The sequence below is a fragment of the Mytilus edulis genome, chromosome 4 (genome assembly GCF_963676685.1).
Source record: "Mytilus edulis chromosome 4, xbMytEdul2.2, whole genome shotgun sequence".
Classification (NCBI taxonomy): Eukaryota; Metazoa; Mollusca; class Bivalvia; order Mytilida; family Mytilidae; genus Mytilus; species Mytilus edulis.
This window is the reverse complement of record NC_092347.1, coordinates 80,697,052-80,721,115: the sequence shown is the minus strand read 5'-3', so window position 1 is coordinate 80,721,115 and position 24,064 is coordinate 80,697,052. Positions and strand designations below refer to the sequence as shown.

At 31.8% G+C, this 24,064-nt stretch overlaps 1 protein-coding gene across 1 annotated transcript in view; it reads right to left on the bottom strand.

The window, feature by feature from the left end:
- Positions 1 to 23,779, bottom strand: part of LOC139520679 (thrombospondin type-1 domain-containing protein 4-like) — an 89,567-nt gene extending 65,788 nt beyond the window's left edge. The window contains exons 1-6 of the mRNA XM_071313545.1: positions 23,355 to 23,779; positions 9,152 to 9,218; positions 8,756 to 8,856; positions 8,004 to 8,055; positions 4,612 to 4,714; positions 1,858 to 1,991 (exon numbers count right to left, since the gene is read on the bottom strand). Of these exons, the coding sequence (XP_071169646.1) occupies positions 1,858 to 1,991; positions 4,612 to 4,714; positions 8,004 to 8,055; positions 8,756 to 8,856; positions 9,152 to 9,218; positions 23,355 to 23,359 (462 nt within the window). The 5' untranslated portion in view covers positions 23,360 to 23,779. The remainder of the gene's footprint in view (positions 1 to 1,857; positions 1,992 to 4,611; positions 4,715 to 8,003; positions 8,056 to 8,755; positions 8,857 to 9,151; positions 9,219 to 23,354) is intronic.
- Between the last annotated feature and the right edge of the window lie 285 nt (positions 23,780 to 24,064).

Here is a 24,064-nt window from a genome sequence, read left to right as displayed (position 1 = left end):
GTACAGCTGACTGCTTTCAATTGATTTGCATGCTTCCTTCTGAATAATACTGTCCAATTCGCCTAATGATAAGCATCTTAGCTGTTAGGATTAGGACTAACTTAATGTAATATGAAGCATCACATCGAAGCAAATTTCAATTAATTATTAATATTAATCTATGTACTGTAAAAAAAATTGGTCAACGCTGGGCATTAATTTGCTTAATCAAAATTTGTCCACAATTCTTTTAGAAATGAAACCGATACTAAGCCTAATTATAAAACTGTCCGATAAAAACCATTAAAGATTAAAAATTAAATAACAAAAATCCCAATCTCCAAGGAAAATTCCAAAGGAAAAGTCACTTAAAATTGCAAAACTATACACTTAAACACATCAAAACACCTGTCATATTTCTGACTTGGTACAGACATTTCCTTGTTAAGAAAATGGTGGATTCAAGCTGGTTTTATAGCTAGCTAAACCTGTCTTTTATATGACCGTCGTTAAGCAATTACTTGCAATTCCGATTTGAAAAACCCTGCTTTTAATGTGTAATTCAGAAATTATTTCTGATGAGAAGTTAAACCCGACTGAAAGAATCGTGAGTCACAACACTGTTTAATATCAGGTCCCTCTTACCTTGAGCCATGACGAATAACATATATCTGGGAAGAGATATGTATTTTCAATCTGCTGTTAAATTAAGATTAAAAGGCACATCAAGACTCATCTTATGTAATTAGATTCGAAACTTTTACTCTTTCGGAAATGAAATCGTTTGATTTCAAAAACGTTAGGTATTTCTTATTAAAAATGTGTGTGACTACAGATCTGTAGTAGAAGAATATCAATTCCTCGTTCATAATTTTGTTTTAATTTCAACGAAGTCAAGTTGTCGGATGTAAAAATTTCATCAGTATTCTTGATTATAAACTGCTCGTTATTGAACTTCGTATTTCAACAATATTAAATGAACCTGCAGCTGTTTTTACATTTAGTTGCAAATAACTTATGCAATATATATGAAATAGTTTTGAATGATTCAAACGAAGTCAGAACGCTTTTCTGCAATCTTGATTTAAAGCGTTTAATATGTTTCGTTACATAAATTAGTTCCTAGTCATACAATAACAATGTATGATATACTCCTTACTGAAGTTAGATATTTATTGTTTCCATGTTTACCTTCAATACCCTTTTCGACGCTTGTCATAAAATTGTACTGTGGATGAAATGATTATTTCTATATTAACCGAAATAAACGTTTAATTAACACTGAATATACTCTGTGTATTGGTAAAAGTGATATATGAACCTCGACAAATGCTAGATTTTTAGATTTTTTACTCTAGAATATAACATTATAGATCATATTGTTGAGACTTGAAACTTTCCAAACACACATTCTATGGCAAAGATGTTTAGCAATACACATGAAATCTAGTATGAATATCAAACACCAAGTCAGTATTTTGGACAAGGAGATACTAACCTCATACAAATGCTGTTGTTTTCCTATCAATTTATGCCAATGTATGATTTTTATGAGTAGTTGGTTTAGTAATATCTCAAAATATATATTTACCAAAGCAATCTGGAATAATTTGAATTCAATCAAAAGATAGCGACTAAATCTGGGTCACGTTTGTTTACCACACTCCAATTTTGGCTTTAGTGTCTATCGCTTTCTAGCGTCTGGCATGTTTATCCATTAACTATATCAAAAGCTTAAATTAACTAGCATGTTGATTATTGAATTTTCTCTTTTCATACATGTTTTGTCTGGTATATTCAACAGCTTTTTAATAACGCTATTTTTTAGTTTCCTAATATCACATGGAGCTACATATGTTCTTGTAATCAAGTACTCACCTGACAGCGCCCGTTAACACATATGCCATCACTTCTAGAATCTTTACATGTGGTTCCATCCTCAACCTTATCCCCAAACTTCATATAAAATCCATAATATGAAGCTTTACAGTATAATTCACACTGATTCCGTTCTGAAAATTAAATTTTAAGTTTTAAATTAAATAGACATTTCTCAAAAATTGTCACAATGCTGTTCAAAACATGTCCCCTTTTTACCTGAAAGCATTATTTTTTTTCAAAATGTTAGACGTCCAAATGTTGAACCGAAACAATAATAAGTGCATGTTACTACAATAAATACCAACCCATAAGATATATAAATGTACAAAGACATCTCTAGTATACCGATAATCGCAAACTATAAAGTTATTATTCTTAAATTCAAACTCTTTGGTTTCTACAAGTTTTGAAAAAGGTCATACACATATATGTGGCAGGGTGTATATAAAAATTAAAGGGTATGGTATTACTAATGAGACAATTCTCCACTAGAAACCAAATGAAATTTGGTCACTGTACGGCATTCATCGAAGAGCAAAACCTAAACCGTATCATAAGCTTTAAATATAACACGCTTTATAAGACTTGAAAATTAAGAAAACAATGTAAACTGACTTTTCAAATGAGAAAACTAACGACCAAATTATTTTAAAATAAAAACAATATGATATACAGCAACATATGACAATCACTGAATAACAGGCTCACACATAATATGCATGGGGCAAACAACATGTTTGCTGACATCAAATCCTATTTAACTGATAATAATAATCATACTGTTGTTATTTCGTTATGTCTTGCTTGTACGGGATAAAACAAATCCATTCACCGTACAATTAAGCAAACTGACACTTGAAGCAACGACAAAAAATAAATAAAAAAGTATAATTTTAATTAGTTGTCGGTATTATAATGTATTCGAGTTTTTGTTAGCTTTAAAAACAAATTGATTTAAAATATTTTGATAATTATTTCTACTTCCACCTATCTGTAACCGAACATTATTAGCTGCAATTTATAGCTTTTGTTGCAGAACAGACACAATATTAACGTAATATCACAGCCGCACAGATCTATTTCAATCTTTCATTATGACTTTCCTGTTACTTTGATATTTAAAATCGTTATTAATGCAAATATAAATAATTTTCAACAAGAATGTGAGAAAAAAAATGTGTGTTGCATTACACCTAGTTTTTGTACAATATATAAATAGCACAATTCAACTGATTGCCAAAAAATACGGTTTAAAAAAACACAGTATAACAATACTGTGCAGCATTGTTGTTTGTAAAAATGATTGTCCAGTATAAAAATTCTAGAATTTCAGTGAGATAAGAAAATTCTGGAATTTAAACATTGAATACCCCACTATCATGGAGTCTCTCCGATTTCACGATACTTAATAATCATATTGAATTAACGAAACGCATGCGGGGACTCTTGATTAGATGTACCACAAACTAAAAAACGATTTAAAACGAATTACACTTTCCACAATGATCTTATGTTTAATACATTAAAGTTTCATATTTTGCACTTGAAAATCAGTAAATTCATTTCTTGAAGTGCAAATTAAATAGGCTGAAACCTTTATTACAAAATAATTTAATGTTCCGAACGTAATTTGTATTTTGTAAATAACGCATAAAAAGATAATGGTGGATGATAACTCTGTAAAATTTATAAACACTTTTATTATATGACTCAAGTCACTGTTATATTTTATGGCATCACTTTTTTCAATTTATGTGTCAAGTTATGTAATGTCAAATTCATATTACATACAAGTAATGCTCATTAATTCTGAGGAGATACAATTCTACTGAACTGAGACAAAAAGCTAGGAGGTTATGTTTTGACAAGTTGATTACTACCCGGTCGTTATTTGAAAAGTTTTACCTTACTAATACTTGTATATCCCAGTAAAATGCAGTTAATACCCTTGGAACTGATCAGGGCATTAAAATAAATAAAATGATGTTTCGAGTATGCCAGGCTCATTCTCATTCTTGGTATTTATTCTTTACAATCTTTTTGAATGTTAGGATGTATAAATACACAGCAACGTCCATGTGGTTGTGAAAATACGTAACCACGCCACCATAATGATAATTCATATTGGCTCGAATGAACTTAATAAAAATTGACGTTTTCCCAAAATTAGTTAGTATATATAGACACTGCTGTTTTGGAATATACATACGACGTTTAAGGCATCTTTTATTTCTGTTCTTTCTATTCTAAAAGACGTCTTTATCTGGATCTTTGAGTGCCAAAGAAAAGAGTCTCTATAGGCCAAATGTTTGAGATGAACATATATGAAACGCTTTCGGTTTTTTTTGCCATGGCGTTGTCAGATTCTCTTCGACTTAAGAGTTTTAAATGAATGTTTCCTTTGTATCTTAGGCCTATTTTTGCAAGCATCAAAGAAATTGTGCCACAAAAGTTGACAAAAAAGTTGATTAAAACCAGAGGTAATATAACCTACTGTTGCAGTTACACAACTAAATACAAAACTTCTATCTCCGTTTTAATTTTCAAATACTTGGTGTTGAAAGTGTTTGGACTTTCTTTTGGATACCTATTAAAAATTATTTGTTTTAAGTCTCATTGGGAACTGAAAAAATATTCTCAAATATTTCAATTCCAAACCGAGAACATAAATTATTAATAACTGTATACCATTTTTAATTAATTCAATACATCTATGATCTTAACTTCAATAAAATAAATATCCAGACATACCATGTGTATATCCAAACCAATGATGCCTCCTTCCATGAACAACCTTGCTACTGAAATGTTGACATTGAAGATCTCTCGAATCTCTTACTTTTCCTTTGCATTCCTGAAATTAAAATAAATCATGTATGAACTTAACGTGTATGCGTAGACATATATATAGGAATATGCATAAATACATGTATCAAACTCAATTGTAAAAAGGTGGAGCAGTCCATCAAAATCTGACAAAGCATAACAGGGTATATATCAATGAAATGTGTTTGGAAAACAAAGGTGTTATTCCTGACTTGGTACACACATTTCTGAAGAAAATGAAGGATAAAACGGGATTTTAGCTAGCCTAAATATCGCACTTGTATCCATTTATGAATTATAATCTTTTTGGTACCCATAATCATATTAAGTATAAAGGTTGACGAAAAGACCCAATACAAACATTATGCATGTTTCTTGACAATTTTGAAACTGAAAATACATATTCAAATTATGTAGGGAAAGTAGGTACAATGTACCAAAGGGGCGATCTAAACCCATAAATTGGAGGAAAACGATAAACACAATTTCCAAGATAAAATAAAGTCTAAAAAGAACACAATTTTGAAAATGAAAACGTATAATCAAAATGTACGAGGATAAGGTATTAAAGGGGCGATCAAAAGCCATAAACTGAAGGAAAACAAAATTACCCAAAACAAACTTCAATCTTACAAGTACGCACTTTTGAAACTGAAAATTCATAATCAAAATGTATGGGAATTACGTACCAAAGGGGCGATCGAAAGCCATAAAATATAGGGGAAGTTGGAACCAAGTACCATAGGGGCGACATGAAGCCTTAAATTGAAAAAAAAAACGATAAACCATTTACCAAGATAAAATAAAACCTGATAAGTACACAATTTTGAAAATTAAAACTGATCAAAATATACAAGGAGAAGATAACAAAGGGGCGATCTAAAGCCATAAACTGAAGGAAAACATTATAACCAATATAAACTTTAATCTTACAAGTACGCAATTTGGTAACCGAACATTTATTATAATAATGTACGGGGAATAGGTATCAAAGGAGCGATCAAAAGCCATAAACTGAAGGAAAACACAATTTCTTAGATAAACTTCAGGTTAGATAATGAATATATTACATATTATCCTGTTATGAATAATCAGGAATAAAAGCCCTGCTTGCACTTTTTTGTGTGAGAGACAGACACAAACAAATAATGATAATAAGCAATAAGCGTAAATTAATGATGCGTATAATAGTAATCAATTTATTTGATAATTTTAACGCTAGGCCTTAATTCATCCGGTTCACCAAAAAAAAAAACGACTCCAGGATGTGTTTTTTATGAACATAAATTTCTATTTATCCAAGCACAATATGTTTTGCGGCAGTTTTGTGAATAGCGATACCAAATCATGTTTGACACAGGGAATCAATGTGGAAAGGGGTCTTCTTTTGATAGAAATTACCACAACTATAAAACAAAAATATGTAACTGGTTGGTCCAATCTTGACTTGATTTGTCATACAACAAAGAAGTGCTGACAAACAGAATTAAAGAAAGACAGAGTAATTACCATATGACCCCACCTACTGGTCGGCAGCGCCCTAATTGAAGGAAAAGCCTTAATGACATGACAATTTCAGACGAAAAACATGTCAAAAGCACGCATAAAATCATTATATTGTTTGGATTATAAGCAATCGTGGTTATCAGAAGAGATGAAAAATCGATAATGGAAGTAAACTTTATCCAAATACTGATGTCTGATCAGCTGTTTGTTCACAAAATACCATTTAGTTCTTGATATAAACAAATATGAATGTAATTTGAATTTACTAATAATATCCTTTCAATATTGTCAAGGAAACAATATGTAGGTATATTATGTGAAAAGTAAAATAACAAAAATACTGAATTCCGTGGAAAATTCAAAAAGGAAAGTCCCTAATGAAATGACAAAATCAAAAGCTTCAAACACATCAAACGAATGGATAACAACTGTCATATTTCCTGACTTGGTACAGTCATTTACTTATGTATAAAATTGTGAAGTAAACCTAGATTTATAACTAGCTAAACCGGTCACTTGTATGACAGTCGCTCAAATTCCACTGTATTGACAAGGATGTATAAAAGACACTATTCATCATTAAAAACGTTTACTGGTCACCACATTAATATCAATGATGGTGAAAAGGGTAAGGTTGAGAAAAACGAATTCGATCAAAACTCTGTAAACTAATGGTTAAAGGGAAACAAGAAATATACTAACAGAAAACATTTCATGAAAAACTAATGGGTTCCGATAGGGTTAGAAGATCCTATTTCACTTAAAACTTCCAAATAAAAGTAGAAAAAAGTAAAATCACAAAAAAATACTGAACTCCGAGGATAATTCAAAATGGAAAGTCCCTAATAAAATGGCAAAATCAAATGATAAAACACATCAAACGAATGGACAACAAATGTAATATTCCTGACTTGGTACAGGCATTTTCAAATGTAGAAAATGGTGAATTGAACCTTGTTTTATAGCGCTAAACCTCTCACTTGTATGACAGTCGCTTCAAATTCCATTATATTAACAATGATGCGTGAAAAAACCGACATCTTAGGTAAAATAGTCAAAATATGGGTACAGTAGTCATCACTAACACAGAAAATCAAAGTTCTTTACGTAGTATTATTCTTCACACATACAAAACGTTAGCAATAACTAAAGATCAACATAAACACTGTATATCATGATGCTAGAAACAATATATATGACTGAATAGATACGAGTTTTTCATAGTTTCTACATAACAATAAACTTGAATTAGGCTTGTTTCGTTCTTCAGTTAAGAAATTACAAAATACATTCTACTTCTAAAGCAGGGGTGTTAGATAAAACCACAAAATCATGCCAAATAAATGAGGAACTGATTTACAATAAATATTTTTAAACATTGTATTTTCACAAGTGTGTAAAGATTAAAAATAATAAATCAGATTGAGTTTTTGTTAATAGTTACTCAAATGTTTCGTGACAGATGAAGTTATGAATGCGAATAAGACATCTAAACCCATAAGACGTATATAACAAATACATTTTGTATACCAGACGAGCGTTTCGTTTACAAAAGACTCATCATCAGTGAACTCGATCAAAAAAGTTAAAAAACAAAATAAAGCAAACATTTGAGGATCAAAAATATTCCGAAAAGGTTTTGCTGAATACAACTAAGGTAGCCAACTCTTAGCATATTGAACCTTTCAAATTCTTGTACAACTTCAATGATAATTCATGACAACACTTAAATGATTACTTCGTAACTCACAGGCAAATGAAACTAGATATATGTCATTAATTTGTTTTTTAATTGGTATAAAAATTCATACCTGTTGCTGACAAACTTTTAGTTGCTTTTCAGTTTTGTTGCAGTTTTTACTTCTGTAATTAAAACAATATGTTTATGAATGATAATTATTACTAGCCCATCGTTAGTTGAAGATTTGTGAATCACTGAGAGTTAAAATAAAACAGATGACGGTTGTATACAATTTTTAACTCCTATGATATGTTTTTAGCTGCAAAGCTACTTTCTATTGTCAATAAATGAAAATCAGAGCTACAAATAACACCAGGAAATTTTACTACACATCTGAAATAATTGTTTATATATATGAAATCATGAAATCATAAAACGCACTTGCTAGAAAAGTAATGAAACTTGCAGACTTATACTTACGCGTCTGTTTATATGTTCTAATTTTGAAATAATAAAAAAAAAATGCGGAATATACAAAGGAGACATTCAAAACTTATAACGCCATGACAAACAACGAAAAAACGATGATAAGACGAAAAAGTGAACAAAACATTACATAGAAAACTCAAGATTGAGTAACACAAACCCTACAAAACACCTAAGGTGTACGCAAGTGCTAAGCTACGTAGTTCTGGTTCCACATGTGGAAACCAGTTAGAATTTAACATTTCAGCTTGACATGGTAGAAGAAGTTTTTCAATCATGATTTTACCTTGGGCAAAGAAAACACCCATAATTTTCGTTCAAATAAGAAAGTAAACAGAAATAAAAAAAAGAAGTGATTATTTTAAAATTAACTGACATTTAACTATGACAACTTACGTATTGGCACAATCTCTCGTCCTCATTTGAATTCCTTGATTGCATGTTTTTGAACAAACTGTCCAAGAGGTCCATTCCATAAATACTGATCTTTGAGAATTCTGAATAAACATACTCAGAGTTGAATCATATTATTTATCTATATATATGTACGTATTATGAACAATACTGGACATACATGCAGTACTTCAATCTGGTTTTATAATACCACGAATAAATTCATTATTGTGTAATTGTATCATATGCTGTAATTCAAAAGAGGGGTGTGTGGACCATTACAGGCATATCCAATGTTCTAATAATTAAATGTTAAGTTCCAGAAGTTTTAAACATTTAAATCACTGCCAATTATCATTTTTGTCAATCCAGATATTACAATGTTTAAATTCAACTCACTTTTTGTTCTGCAAGAACACAGCTGGCCATTAGTAGTAATGTAAACCATGATGTGGACAGGCGTATCCTGAAATATTGATGCATGTAACAATAAAAATGGCAACTCATTGTGAACAAGATTTTAACATAATCTTTTTTATATGAAAACTCGGTTCCTTGGTCCGTGATTATGTATGTTTAGAATTTGGATTTATATATAAAAAATAGTATTAAAAAGCTATTTCAAACAGCGCTTGCATATGGGGTATATATCTCCAAGTTGATACGAATTACCAGTGCTTGAATATTCATTCATGATTTGTAAAAGAGAGACGAAAGATACCAAAGGGACAGTCAAACTCATAAATCTAAAACAAACTGACAACGCCATGGCTAAAAATGAAATAGACAAACAGAAAAACAATAGTACACATGACACAACATAGAAAACTAAAGAATAAACAACACGAACCCCACCAAAAACTAGGGGTGATCTCAGGTGCTCCGGAAGGGTAAGCAGATCCTGCTCCACATGTGGCACCCGTCGTGTTGCTTATGTGATTACAAATCCGGTAAATAGTCTAATTCGGTAGGTCACATTCATGAAAGGGAAGGGGATTGTAGTTACGACGTAAGGAACATATCCGATATCATTTGTGAAACGGTTATTCCATAACGGTCAACCAACTCGTGATGGCGTCCGTAAAATTTACGAAGGGATGATTTCAACTTCACCATTTGGAACTCTTGGTTTAATAGTTTCCTTGTGAGCAGTAACCCTCTATCAAGAAAATCATGATAGGAAATGCAAGCACGGGAATATCGTATCAATTGGGAGATATATACCCCGTATGCAGGTGCTGCTGGAATGTTGCTACTTAGAAATGGAAAGTTCACAATTGGAAAGCTGAAATCATCTCTTTTGTCGTAAAGTTTTGTTTTCAACCGACCCTCATTGTCAATTTCTAGATGTAAGTCAAGATATGAAGCCGACTTAACTGTATCTGTAGTATCCTTTATCTCCAATTCGATGGGATAGATGCGTTCCACATAGTCGGGGGTTGCTGTTATTACAATTCGAAAATTTTACAAATGCCATCACGAGTTGGTTGGTCGTTATGGAATATCTGATTCAATTGTCAACCTCAGTCCTCTTTTTGTGGAATGCGATTTACCTAATTAGACTGATCGCCTGGGTTGTATTCATACGAGCTACACAACGGGTGTCACATGTGGAGTTGAATTTGCTTATTCTACCAGAGTACCTAAGATTCTCCTGGTATTTAACCTGAAATTCACTACCTTTTTTTACACCACGATATCCGGTTCAAAGAAAAAGTACTGTCATTTTATTTTTGTTTATTTTGACTTACTGTTGGCTTTTAATTTTTCCTAATCAAAAACTTATTCGATAAAGTTCAGCCTTCCTGGTTTAGCTAGAATCCTGAAAATGGGTGCAATATTGAGCTATAATGTCAAAAACAGGACATTGTATCGAGGAGCCTCTTTTCTATAGCAATTCCATATTGAACAGTTGAATAATTAATGCATGTTGTCAAATACATGATTTTTTTGCATACTTGCAGTCCTTACACAACAATATATGTCCACATCCCCTTCGCAATGGTTCATTCACTGTTCTCCAAAATCTGGGTATATCTCTTTTCTCGTTTTTTTAAATAGATTAGACCGTTAGATTTTTTTTTTTGCCCTTTATAGATTACAGTTCGGTGTGAGCCAAGGCTCCGTGTACTTTGACCTATAATGGTTTACCTTTTACAAATTTTGACTTGGATGGAGAGTTGTCTCATTGGCACTGATAACACATCTTCCAAATAATGACGACGAACATTGATCTTTCAAGGATATGATTTCAACTTTACTATTATGAACCCTTGTTTATAGTTACCAAAGGTACCAGGATTATAATTTAGTACGCCAGACGCGCGTTTCGTCTACATAAGACTCATCAGGGACGCTCATATCAAAATATTTATAAAGCCAAACAAGTTCAAAGTTGAAGAGCATTGAGGATCCAAAATTTCAAAAAGTTGTGCCAAATACGGCTAAGGTAATCTATCCCCGGGATAAGAAAATCCTTAGTTTTTCGAATTATTCGAAATTTTGTAAACAGGAAATATATAAAAATCACCACATTATTGATATTCATGTCAACACCGAAGTGTTGACTACTGGGCTGGTGATACCCTCGGGGACGAAATGTCCATCAGCAGGGGCATCGACCCATGCAGTGGTGTAAATAGTTACCAAAGGTACCAGGATTATAATGTAGTACGCCAGACGCGCGTTTAAATAGTTGATATGTGAGCTGCAACCATCTATCAAGGAAGCAATTGGGACACATTTCATATGCAGGTTTTATTCGAACTTGGTTATCGTTGTCACTTAAAGCAAATCTTACTTGTTTAATACAAGATTAACATTGGTGTCGGAAAATCCGGAATTCTGAATTAAAAGACATGATTTGCAGTTGAATCAATTAGAATTTTACGGTCACTCGTTCTGTATGATAAGGTATTTCTTACTATAATGCGATTTGCAGTTTCCGCAATCTTGGAATATATTTCTTGGTATAATACGCTTTGCAATTTCCGCAAGATTGGAATGTTGACCCTATAAGACAAAAGTGATGTTTTGTTTTAATTTCTAGTAAGCTATCACATTGATAGCAGATTTTTTTTTCTGTGCATTGTGCGGGATATAAATATCATTATCTATTTCTCAGACATATTGCTATTATTTTTATAACCAAAAGATGTAAGAAGACGCGAGGGAGTGCCAATGAGACAACTCCCTATCCAATTGCAAGTCACAATTTGTAAAAAAATAAACCAATAAGCGAAAGCACGGCCTTCAACACGGAGCCTTTGTCACATCTAACAGCAAGCTATAAAGGGCCCCAACATAACTAGTGCAAAACCAATTAAACAGGAAAACAAACGGTCTTATCTATATATGAAAAACGAGTAACGAGAAACCCTTATGAACCACATCAGTAAACGACAACCTCTGAACAACAGGGACATCACTTAGGATAGGTGCAAACAAGTGCAGCGGGTTTAAACGTTTTAGCAGGAACGAGTAATATAGCAAGTTAAGTAAGGAGTATAGAAGTTGTTATCTTATTTTTCGTGTCTATGTATGTTGCATTATTGTTTGTTTTTGTTGCTCTTCAGTTTTCTGCTGTTTCGTTGTTATTCTCTTATAGTTGATGTGTTTCTCTCGGTTTTAGTTTGTAACCCGGATTTGTTTTCTGTAAATGGATTTATGACTTCTGAACAGCGGTATACTAGTGTTGCCTTTATATATTCATTAAGTTTCATGGTGTATTTGACGGAAAGTACCGCAAACGAATTGTTCTAGCTGTCCGTTTTTTATTTGTGTTGATTGGTACCCTTCTTCCTGAGATATGCCCCACATCTCCTTTTATTAATCTTTCTGCACTTGTTATATGTGTTTACCTTTAAAGGCTTTGTCAATAGTTTTAAATAAATTCATATCTATATTAAACTACAGGCTTATAGTGCAAGATGCTGGTATTTTAAATCAAATACGAATATGTTTTGTAACTAAAGTGGCCGAGTGTTTTTTCAGTGTTTGATGAAACGGAAATATCGCCTTGAACTTGATAGTGTTCAAAAAGTAGAATAAGTTAATAGTTGCTTATCATTCAGGCCAATTTCGCTGTTTTGTGTATGCTTCTTTAGTTGTCGTTTCTGTATAGCTGGGTTTCCAAAATTTTGTTTTAAGATGTAGGTAGTACTGACACAGGTTATGCCAGACACACATGTCTGCACAGCATAATCATTGAGTTAAAAGCTACCAAAACAACTGACACAGGGACGGTGCGGCTGCTGGTTACATGTAGTTATCAGTTATCTGGAGTACATGTATCTTTTCAATTTTATAAATATTTCACACAATTTCACATAATTAAACACATCATCAGGCAGTACACATCAATTAAAAAAAACAAATATTATTCAAAAACATTTTTTTTGTATATATTTGGTAGTTATTATTTTCTATCATATTATTTAGTTTAAAGTCAAAGTGAATATTACACTTACACTCAATGCATTGAAAAAAAATCAACAAAAAAACACGTGTGCTTTCTTTAAAACTTATGAGATCTTTTCATTTTAAAGTATCTAATTTTTTTTTAAAAGAACCATATGGTCCTACCTTCCCATGCCCGGCGACTTCAATTAACTCTATTCCTTCATATAAAACTAAATCTAACTTTATTTTGTATAAATTGATGATTGCCAAGTACGTATTAATTTTCTGTTTTAATTAAATATCTCATTCCATTATTTGCTGTATTGATTTATATGGTCAACCCTGTCCACTGGTCAGTTTCAGGTATTCTATGATTGATCGATCCTGTCTCTCTAATTTGTCTTATAGGGTCAGTTCCCAACGGCACGATATTTGTATTTAAATACATTTGTTTATGAAATAGGTTATAAGATAAAACAAAATCCAATTTTGTTCAAGACCCGATATAAGATATGTAAAAATTAATAGTAATACTTGTTGAAAGGTAGATACTAATGATAAATGTATGTAACTTTAATTTTGAAATTATGAGGATTGATATAGACCGACTTAGTTGAAGTGTTGAAAGAATCACTATTGTCGTTCCATTTTATCGCTAAACTTGTTCTTAATATGTTGAATTCTTGAGATCGGATTTTTGAATTTTGTCCATATTTTAGAGACAAATAATATCGAAAGTTTGCGGTGTATGTACATTATAATAAATAATAAATTATTGTTAGTATATGGCGATATACCAATATATATATATTTTCAGCAATAGTGGAATGTATAATAAAAAAAGATCGATTTGTCTTCTAATGTAAAGAAAACATAACAAACATCTTCTGTTACGAAGTGTGTGTAAGTTATCACTTCAATCAAATAAACAAAACTATTGGAAAACTATCAAATATTTCATTTGAAGCAGTCATTAAAAAACATCAAAAGTCGGTGAAATTTTAATGGTGCGTCTAACTTTATATTACAAATGTAACCTGACAAATGTTGTCCACGAAACACTAGATCAGTCATCAGACTTTCATTTTTTAAGATCAATTGGTCCAATTGACAAGTGTCAGCTTTAAATATTACTTGGCGTCCGACGTCTGTCGTCCGTCAGTAAACGCTATGTTTCCCTTGCAACTGCTGGTAAAGTTTCACGAATAGAAGGCCAAAATAATTTATTTGGTATGTACAATAAATATACTTTTTGTTATCATTTTATACCGTCCGCCAACTATCCAACATAACCGCCATTGTCATAATTGGCCTCTATCAAATCAATATAAATCTAGTTATATCTAATTCTTATACATACAATGACTTCTGACATAGGTTTACGCCCTTGAATGACGAATTTTGACCAACTTAAGTATGCTTCAAACAAACAAAAACTGTAAACTGCAAAATTGATCATTTGCATTCAAAACACAGACTGAAACCACCAATTGGCTCCTGGCTTAACGGGCTTAAATTACTTTTGATCAGTCTTAATTTTTTGCCTTTTATCTTGATAAAATTTGCAGATAGACCCTTTTTTCAGACCATGGGGAGATTTAGAATTTGACTTTGTATCTGTTGTCTAAGTCTACACTAAACTTTGGTCTTATTTTGAACTATTAAGAATGACAAGTTTGATCTACATAAATACCAGAGAAAATCATGAAACAACACCAGTATTGTTTGTTAAAATGGGTGATAATGACACTGACAGAAAGTTCTTCAAAATGTTTTAAAAGAATATCGACATCCTCTTTTTCAATATAGAATCTACCATTAAATCCTTTCTTAGTATTATCTAATTAAATATTGACTAACTGCTTTTATGGGGAAAATGAATACACAGAATAGAAATCTGCATTTGAATATCCCTTCCAAATTCATTAATCATGTAATTGTTTAAACGAATGTGTGTCTTTGTATGCACGTATGTGTGAAGTTAAGAAGTGTTGTTCTAAATGAAACGATCGCTTTCAGGCAAGGTAAGGCTAAAGATTGTGGATTTAAAAAAAATATCAGATTTACACATTACCACTTGTAAGATTGACATATAAATGAACACAATTTTACATTTTCTATCTGCTCTTATATAATAGGAATCTGAAAGGTGATGACGGTTTTTGAAAATACACGACGTATGAGTAAGACAAACTGAACTTTAGAGATAAATCAGTTAAATGGTAGCTGTTTTATTCTTATATTACGTATCGTTATGTTATATCAAATAAGAAGTCAAATACTTTAAGAATTACAAAGTAAAACATTAGTCACATTATGGGTTTCCCGTTTCAATGGTTTTACACTAGTCATTTTTTTGGACCCTTTATAGCTAACTGTTCAGTGTGAGCCAATGCTCCGTGTTGAAGACCGTACTTTGACTTATAATGCTTTTTCTTTTACCAAATGTGACTTGGCTGGAGAGTTGTCTAATAGGCTCTCATACCACATCTTCTTATATCTGTTACACATGATTACAATATGATCATTTCACTGCAACAAAAACTGACGGGCAATTTCATAGTTGTAAAATTTAGCTTTTCTAGCATTTAAGAATTTCAAGCGAAAACACTTCAGAAACATACAGTTATATTTTGAATGCATAGGGAATGTTGAAGTGGAACCGTTTTAAATGTAAGCGTTTTTCTACGTGTGGTATTAAAACTTATACACTAATTCTTTTTTTCAGGATTACATTGCAAATAAGATTTAGATCTTTGAATTGGTGTTTGTATATTCATTAAACATCTGGCGATGGTTTAAAAAAAATCATACATGTACTTATTACCACAAAAATATTATTGTTTAGAATTTAATAACGTACATTATACCTTTTCATCTACAAGAATTTATGATCTCAATTACAATCAAGTATAAAAAGAGAGTATGTCAATAACATAAAAAGTAAAGAAGATTACTCACAAAAACACAACTGAATACATCCTGTCTATGAAGAAGGGTTGTAATAACTAAAATATTAAATTGGGAATTATTTTTCAAGTGGCGAAAACGATCAGTTTACTTAAATGTTCAAATAAAACTACTGGTCATATTTATAAAATGTATGATTGTACTAATGGTACTTAAAAAACTAAAATCTATTTTCTAAGTCAGAAATAATACGGATTATAAACATACTCAATTAACCAAATACAAGGTTACGATTGATATGTTTAAATGGAGCTACTATTAATACACTAAAACATCAACTCTGTTCTCTAAGCTGTGACCATTGTCGATCACTTATGTCAATATATACTAGGTCTGTAATTGTAAGTCATCGGTCAACAAATGGCATACAGACCAGTATCGATACCATTTAAACGTTTTCTGAATGTAGACTTTAGGTATACGGAATATATGAATTATGAATTAAAAACTAAGAGCTTTGAATATACTACAATATTTTATCAAAATTGAAAATGCTTGCTAAACTTGAAATTTCAATAATTGATAACAAGGAATCAAACAAATCAATTAACACGACAACATCTTGGATACATTTTTGTACATCTGTATCGTAAATACAATATTAACAATTACGTATAGCATCAGACTCTAATGATATATTTCACAAGCATGATAACTATTTAGGTGAAACTTGTATTTTCCTGGTAGATTCATATCTCCTAAGCGAATTCTAGGAATCATGATTCTTTGCACGTTAGTGTTCTAAGGTTCTAGTAGTATAGCTGATGGTGTTTAGACTAAAATTATGTTAAGTTTTCACAATTTTTTTTATTTATACTTTTTTTTTTATATGCATTGTTGTCGGAACAATTCGGCTACCAATAGCTCAGTATGATAATGCACGATGACATATCTTTTTTTCCCCCATTTCCCTGAACAGTTTTTTCTGCGAACGTTTTTCTCTGAATTCAAGACTTCTATTGAAAGATATAATTTCTGTAACCCTATATCGTTTCTCTTTGTAGTAATGTGCCTTGTATCAAGACTAGCGTTAAAAAAGGGTTGAACATTTAATATTGGTTGTTTGCTATCATCGTACATTGTATATACCCTGAAAGAGGACACATATGTAGCTACATTTGTTGAACTATTTCAGATGTCATAACAAATATTAATTTGAACAGTCACTATGAATGGTATCGTGCTAGTTCAAAAGGTCACAACATATGTAAAAAGTAGCGCAGGAGGACACGAAACCCTCTCTGGTAACATTACTCCGACTCCCAGCTGACCAGTTTTCCCCATTACTTCTTAATGCCGCGATCTAAGAATAGAAGCAGCAAATACCAATTACATAATCTTCGGTTTGAACCTGCCGGGGTTCGAACCCCTGACCCCGAGCACGCGAAACGAACACCCTACAACCGAGTCGGTCTTCAACATTAAAATAACAGTCAATATGTGTGTTACAGTGAAGAAATAGGTAATCTAAAGTATAAATTAGTCATTCCAAGTTAATGAGCCGATTCCACTTGAGATGAAAGAATAAGTGCAAATTGTGTAATTTGTTTATTACAGCAATGGCAATTGAAAATATCTATATATATCACCTAACAAAATGCTAAAATGATTACCGTTTTTTTTTATTGTCCCAAGGGAACGCTGGTGTATGTACGTATACTCGGACTATATGTTCGACCAATAAATCCCCATTTGAAAATCAAACAGTTCCAAGCACTTACAATGGTTTCTATACAGCATCTATCTTTGATGTACAAGAATAGCCTGCCCCTGCCGAGCTCGCCATGTAAATGTAAAATAGTGTTCCTCTTTTGTTTCCCATCCCAACCTCTTTTCTAAATCATTTTAATTTGATACAGTTTCACGTTCATAGAATTGATCTTGCAATTTGTGATGCTGGAACTTAAAATGCCAACCAATTAGCTCATGGCATGGCTACATAGAACAACAGCAAGGCAAGGTATCCTGATCAAGATGAACATTTGAAACTCTTAGTGAAATAGGCTAGAAATTATTATTTTCCGTACGCCTATTTGATATTATAACAAACATGGGAAATTGTCAATCTTTGGGCCCTTTTTGTCTATTTTTTCTATAAGAACTATTATTATGGTAACCTCTGTATTCATATAATGACATAATGACATAAATCTAATAAAACACTGTTGTGCTTTTTGTAAAGCATAGAATGTTAGATTTACAAAAAAATCACTTTCTCACAAAAGAAAATTTTTAAATCTATTAAGGTTCTGAATATTAATAATAGTTCATACTGTTTTGAATTTTTTAAATACCAGATCATGGTAAATACTGTCCATAAACGAATATTTTGATAAATGTTTCGCATGATTTAAACAATTATGAATTTGAATAAATAAAATCTACATAATTATAAAAAATATCTTTACTTGGACACCTTTTACTAATACGAATGATATAATGCATCTAATATTTAGATATAAATGGATGTATATTCGAAAATAAAGTAATCTAAAAACTAAATAAGAAGTCCAGGATTGTATTAATTTTCGATGAACAAATATATCGCTATCTAGCCTATAGTTTTAAATTTCTAAAGTGAAATTGTATAAAGGTGGGTTGGTCGGGTGGGTGGATTGGTGTTTTTTTTTAGAGGGGAGATATAGGACAGAGAAGTGAATTGTGTAATCATTAAAAACATTTTATTTTGTATACGGAAAGTTTAGAAAGAAATATTTAGTAGATAGAGGAGAGACGAAAGATAGCAAAGGGATATTTAAACTGACAAGTCGAAAACAAACAGACAATGCCATGACCAAAACAAACAGACAATACCATGAAAAAAACAAACAGACAATGCCATGACAAAAACAACCAGATAATGCCATGACAAAAACAAACAGACAATGTCATGACAAAAGCAAATAGACAATGCCATGACAAAAACAAACAGACAATGTCATGACAAAAACAAACAGACAATATCATGACAAAAACAAACAGACAATGTCATGACAAAAACAAACAGACAATGCCATGACAAAAGCAAACAGACAATGTCATGACAAAAACAAACAGACAATGTCATGACAAAAACAAACAGACAATGTCATGACAAAAACAAACAGACAATGCCATGACAAAATCAAACAGACAATGCCATGACAAAAAAAAAAGAAAAAAAAAGACAAGCAACAGTTTACAAAATATAACATAGAAACTATAATGACTGACCAAAAGCAAACCTATCAAAAACCAGGGTTGGCCTCAGTTGCTCCGGTAATTTGGCAGATCCTGTTCAATATAATGATATTCGTTGTAATTCTAGTATAAAATTGAGAATGGAAATGGGGAATGTGTCAAAGAGACAACAACCCGACCAAATAAAACAGCAGAGGGTCACCAACAGGTCTTCAATGTAGCGAGAAATTCCCGCACCCGGATGCGTCCTTCAGCTGGCCCCTAAACAAATATATACTAGTCATATATAACATACAATGTAGTTGTAAGCTAGTCATCAGGCACCATGCACTAACGGATTGGTAATTGACTATTGTCTAACCATTAGACAACACCAAAATCAAAAACCATCGGTCATATAAAATTTCTAAGCCTGAAACTTGATTGAATAAGAAAGGAGTAGGTCCAGCAAGACCCCTTTTTGGCCCAAAAATATAGCAAATTGTTAAAGATGTAAAATGTTAGTTATTTATTGGAAAGTAGTATGCTTCTGCTACATAAATATGGGCTGTTTTTTTACAATACAATGCACATATATCGGGCACTAGCATCATTTAGTCATGCTAAATTACTGAAATCATCACAATTGTAGCATTTTAGTTAAAATTTTTGACGGTTTCCGTCTTAAATGAAAGTGGCCGCATTTGTGTTCATTCTTAATATTGAAATGTAAGCTGTATTTGATGATAATACCTAACATATATAAAGGTTGAGGATGAACACGGATGCGGCCACTTTCATTTTTGACAAAAACCATCTGAAAAGTGACATGTTTGGCCATATTTGATAGATTTTTCATATTTAAGCTTGAATAAGAGCGTTTTTAATGACTAATTCAGTTAGAATCTTTCACATAAACTAATTGAATCAACTGAAACAGTCACTCAAGTGTTTAAAAAGTGTCCAAAATCGTTCGTCAGATGAAGCTAAAATTTGAGGCCAAAATTGGCCCTTACCGTACCTACTCCTTTTGAAATTCGAATAACTTTCCATGACAAAGGATAACGAGACTGTTACTAGTATAAATATTAAAGACATTCAAAAATAAAAAAAAACCTTAATAAATGTAACACATTAAACCATCAAAAAGAGCAAAAAAGTGGAAGATAAAATGGTTGACTGGTGTTTGTTGCAAGTTTCGCGTAGATAAAACGCTAGATTTCTGTTCATTATAGAACGATAAATATTTGCATACTTCCTTAACTATGTTTTCATCAGTTTGCCCGAACATTGAATATTTAGATAGTAAGCGTTCCTTTTACATGTGACGTTTTAGTTACAAATGTTACAGGTATCCAACAATGTATAACAGCATTAAGGTTTACATGACATTCGACACATTGGATTTTACTCTTTTATTTAGTCTGTGACTTTTCTTATAATTACCATGAACAAAAGCAGATTAGTTGATAGATTAGTATTAATGTGAAGAGGTTAAATAAATTTGTTAAATAATCAAATAATCTTCTCTAAGCTTTGTCAGGTATAAATGTGTAAACAACAGCTGTGTTTTACTTTCTAATTTTCTGACCTACAACACCAAATAACTCAAGAATGATAAAAGTGATGCCTGAAATTCAATGAATTCTCAGAAATCAAAAAGATAAAACTTTGGGTATGACCTTCCCAGTATAATAAAATTATATATAAATATGTTTGACAACATTTTGTATGAGAAGTCAGAATAATGTAATTTAGTGCTTTTCGTTTATCGCTGTATATCATATTTTTTGTTTGTTTATTGTTTTGTACATAAATTTCTGGGCCTTTTATAGCTGACTATACGATAAGGGCTTTGTTCATTGTTGAAGGCAGTACGGTGACCTATAGTTGTTAATTTATGGGTCATTTGGTCTCTTGTGGACAGTTGTCTCATTGGCTATTATACCATATCTTCTTTTCTATATTTGCTCATTGCTTAATGCCATAAGGCGACCTAACAGTATTCTCCCTATTCATTCCATCTCTAGTGGAGATTTATTATATTGGCAGTTTTGAGAAGTAGCGCTGTGAATAATAGCAACAACAAAACAGATCTAATAATAGTTTTTAGAAAATTAGCTGTGTGTAATGTTTGCGATTGTTTATTTTAACTGCTTAAGATTCTTTGTGATTCACATTCTCACGACATAGGCGTAACAATCTTTTAACTATAAAGGTTGAAACTGGGACACTTATAATGAATTTTATATTGTATTTTGTGATATGAAGTGAGTTAATTGACACTCGCATGTATTTAACACTAGTAAAAAGGGTGTTAAAAATAGATTCTTTGTAAATCATTTTATAATGAGACACCCTGTTTTCATCGTCGTATAAATGTTGTTCAAATATTCTACTAAATTTCATCTGCATTTGAAACTTAAGATATTCTTTCCCTAACGATATTTTGTCGACATGCATCTTTTAACAAATCTTTTGAATTACTGATTAACTTTCATTCGTCTTCGTTCACTACACTCATTGCATAATTTCAAGTATTTAAATCACAGCTCATTTAGCTTATTAAGTTTTTATAAACACGACCTTTGACTTAATGCGCTTTCTTAACATTATGTAAGTGAACCAAGCAAAAGAAAGGACAGTTCGATAAAAGTGGTGCTATGAGAACAGTTTTTTTTCCCATAGATGATCTTGTATAATATCGTTTATAAGCGTAAGTTCTTTTTAAACTGAAATATAATACAAATATGTACTAACTTCTAAAAAAACAACAAGAACTTGTATATCAGCCAAAAATCCGCCAAACTACTAAATATATAACGTTAGAGACACTATTTATATTTGAACTCTGGTGAATCAATTTACAAACTTAAGTTATTACACTAAAAAAATGACACGTACTTTTAGATTCATTGACTGATTCTTAATTTAAGTGGCAAATATTTTATACATATTTGGGACGATAACACATAAGGAATGAAAACAATAGGTAGGTTTTGCCAAGTATGTCGACTCATGGGATAAAAAGCGGGAAATTTAGACTACAACTGGAAATTAGAGGTATGTAGGATAGGCGCATTCATTTGCATTGTAAAAGGTCACATGCTGACCTCTCATAGAAACGTTACAAAGGTTAACTCGAATAATTCAAGCCCTTTCCGTGTCCGATTTTCTCCCACACGAGCAGCCATCGTAGATCAGCGGAATATGTATACAAAGGTATGTAAACGTATAGGGAACGACATCATACACAAACAAACAGGCGTCGCAAATCATTAAGGGTTTTACTACCGGACGGGAGATGTCCAGTTACGAGAAAAAATCTCTGCAATGGCGAATCCAAAAAGGGGGGGGGGGGGTTCGGGGGTTAGAACCTCTTTTTTTGGACGATCAACGCATTTGAAAGAGGACATGTGGTTGGAAATCCCCCTTTTTAAAATGGTTGGATCCGCTCCTGCTCTGGACACGTTTACTTACTCCCTTCTAGTCATTAGTACAATTAAAAGTTCTGATACACTCATCGAATCACCATAATTGTGCCATGTCCTTCACATATATAATTAAATAAGTTGAAGACTTAGTTTAACATAACTATTTTATGTGTTTAAAGTTACAACACAGTTTTTCAAAAAAAGATCTCTGTAAATGTCAGGTCTGTGACACTGTGAGGGCAATAATCAAATTAAAACGTCGCCGTTACGTATGAAAGTCAACGAGATGAAGATTGGAGATTATAAAAAACAGCACTAGTGTCTGGATAATATCAGCGCCTATTCTAGAATAAAACATATCTGCACAAAAAAGACAGATCTGGTATCGAAATTATATATTTGATGATAGGTGGTTGCTTGGAAAAAACAAATAAGCGTGTTGTCTATACTTCAAGCAGCTAACGAGGCTTAATACATCTATAATTGTTTAAATGTATATACAAACCCAGATTATCGAACAGTCGCTCTGAAACTGCAATATGTTTTGCAATCAAACGATGGTCTAACAACCAATACAGTAATATCGGGTCAATATTATTCTCCCATAATCAGCCCCAATTTTAACATGCTTTACTTACCACATTGTTCTTGTAGAAATCCTTTATGAATAGGTCCAATTCATATCCAAATACAAGAGGAAAACTTTAACAGTGAAATTGCGACTGCATGTTATTTAGGTTAAAAAGTAAAATGTGTAGACGATCATAAATTCCTATTCTATTATCCCAAGTCTTACTGTTTCAAGCATATTGTTTAATTTTTGTGACATAATTATAACAAAGTTCAAATCCGATTATAAAAGTGTGTATTACCCAGGAACAATCAGGGCATGCGTAAGTCATGACATATTCTGCGTGTTGACTTTGAAAAAAAGATTACATATATTAAAAGCGAGTGGAAAAATCATCATCTTTTTTCTTATTTCAATAGATTTTCCATGATAACGAATTAAGTATACATAGAAGAAGAATGCTACAACGGCGAGGTTTATTTATTTAATGTTACATAAAATCTGCTATTGATATCTTTTCTTAAGATTTTTTCCAACTGAGTTAATCGTTTTGAAATTCAATTTCAGTCTACGCCTACATTTACTGGTAATATCTTGTAAATATTTGTGAATACATGTAGGACAATCTGGCATATAATTTCACAAAACCTTTACATTTGGTTATAAAAGATTGCATATTTTTTTTAAAGAATTTAAACTAAACTTGTTAAATGATCAGCATGATGATGATGCTCGCTTTTATGTAGTTGGGAATTACCTAAACGATTTAAAAAAAAA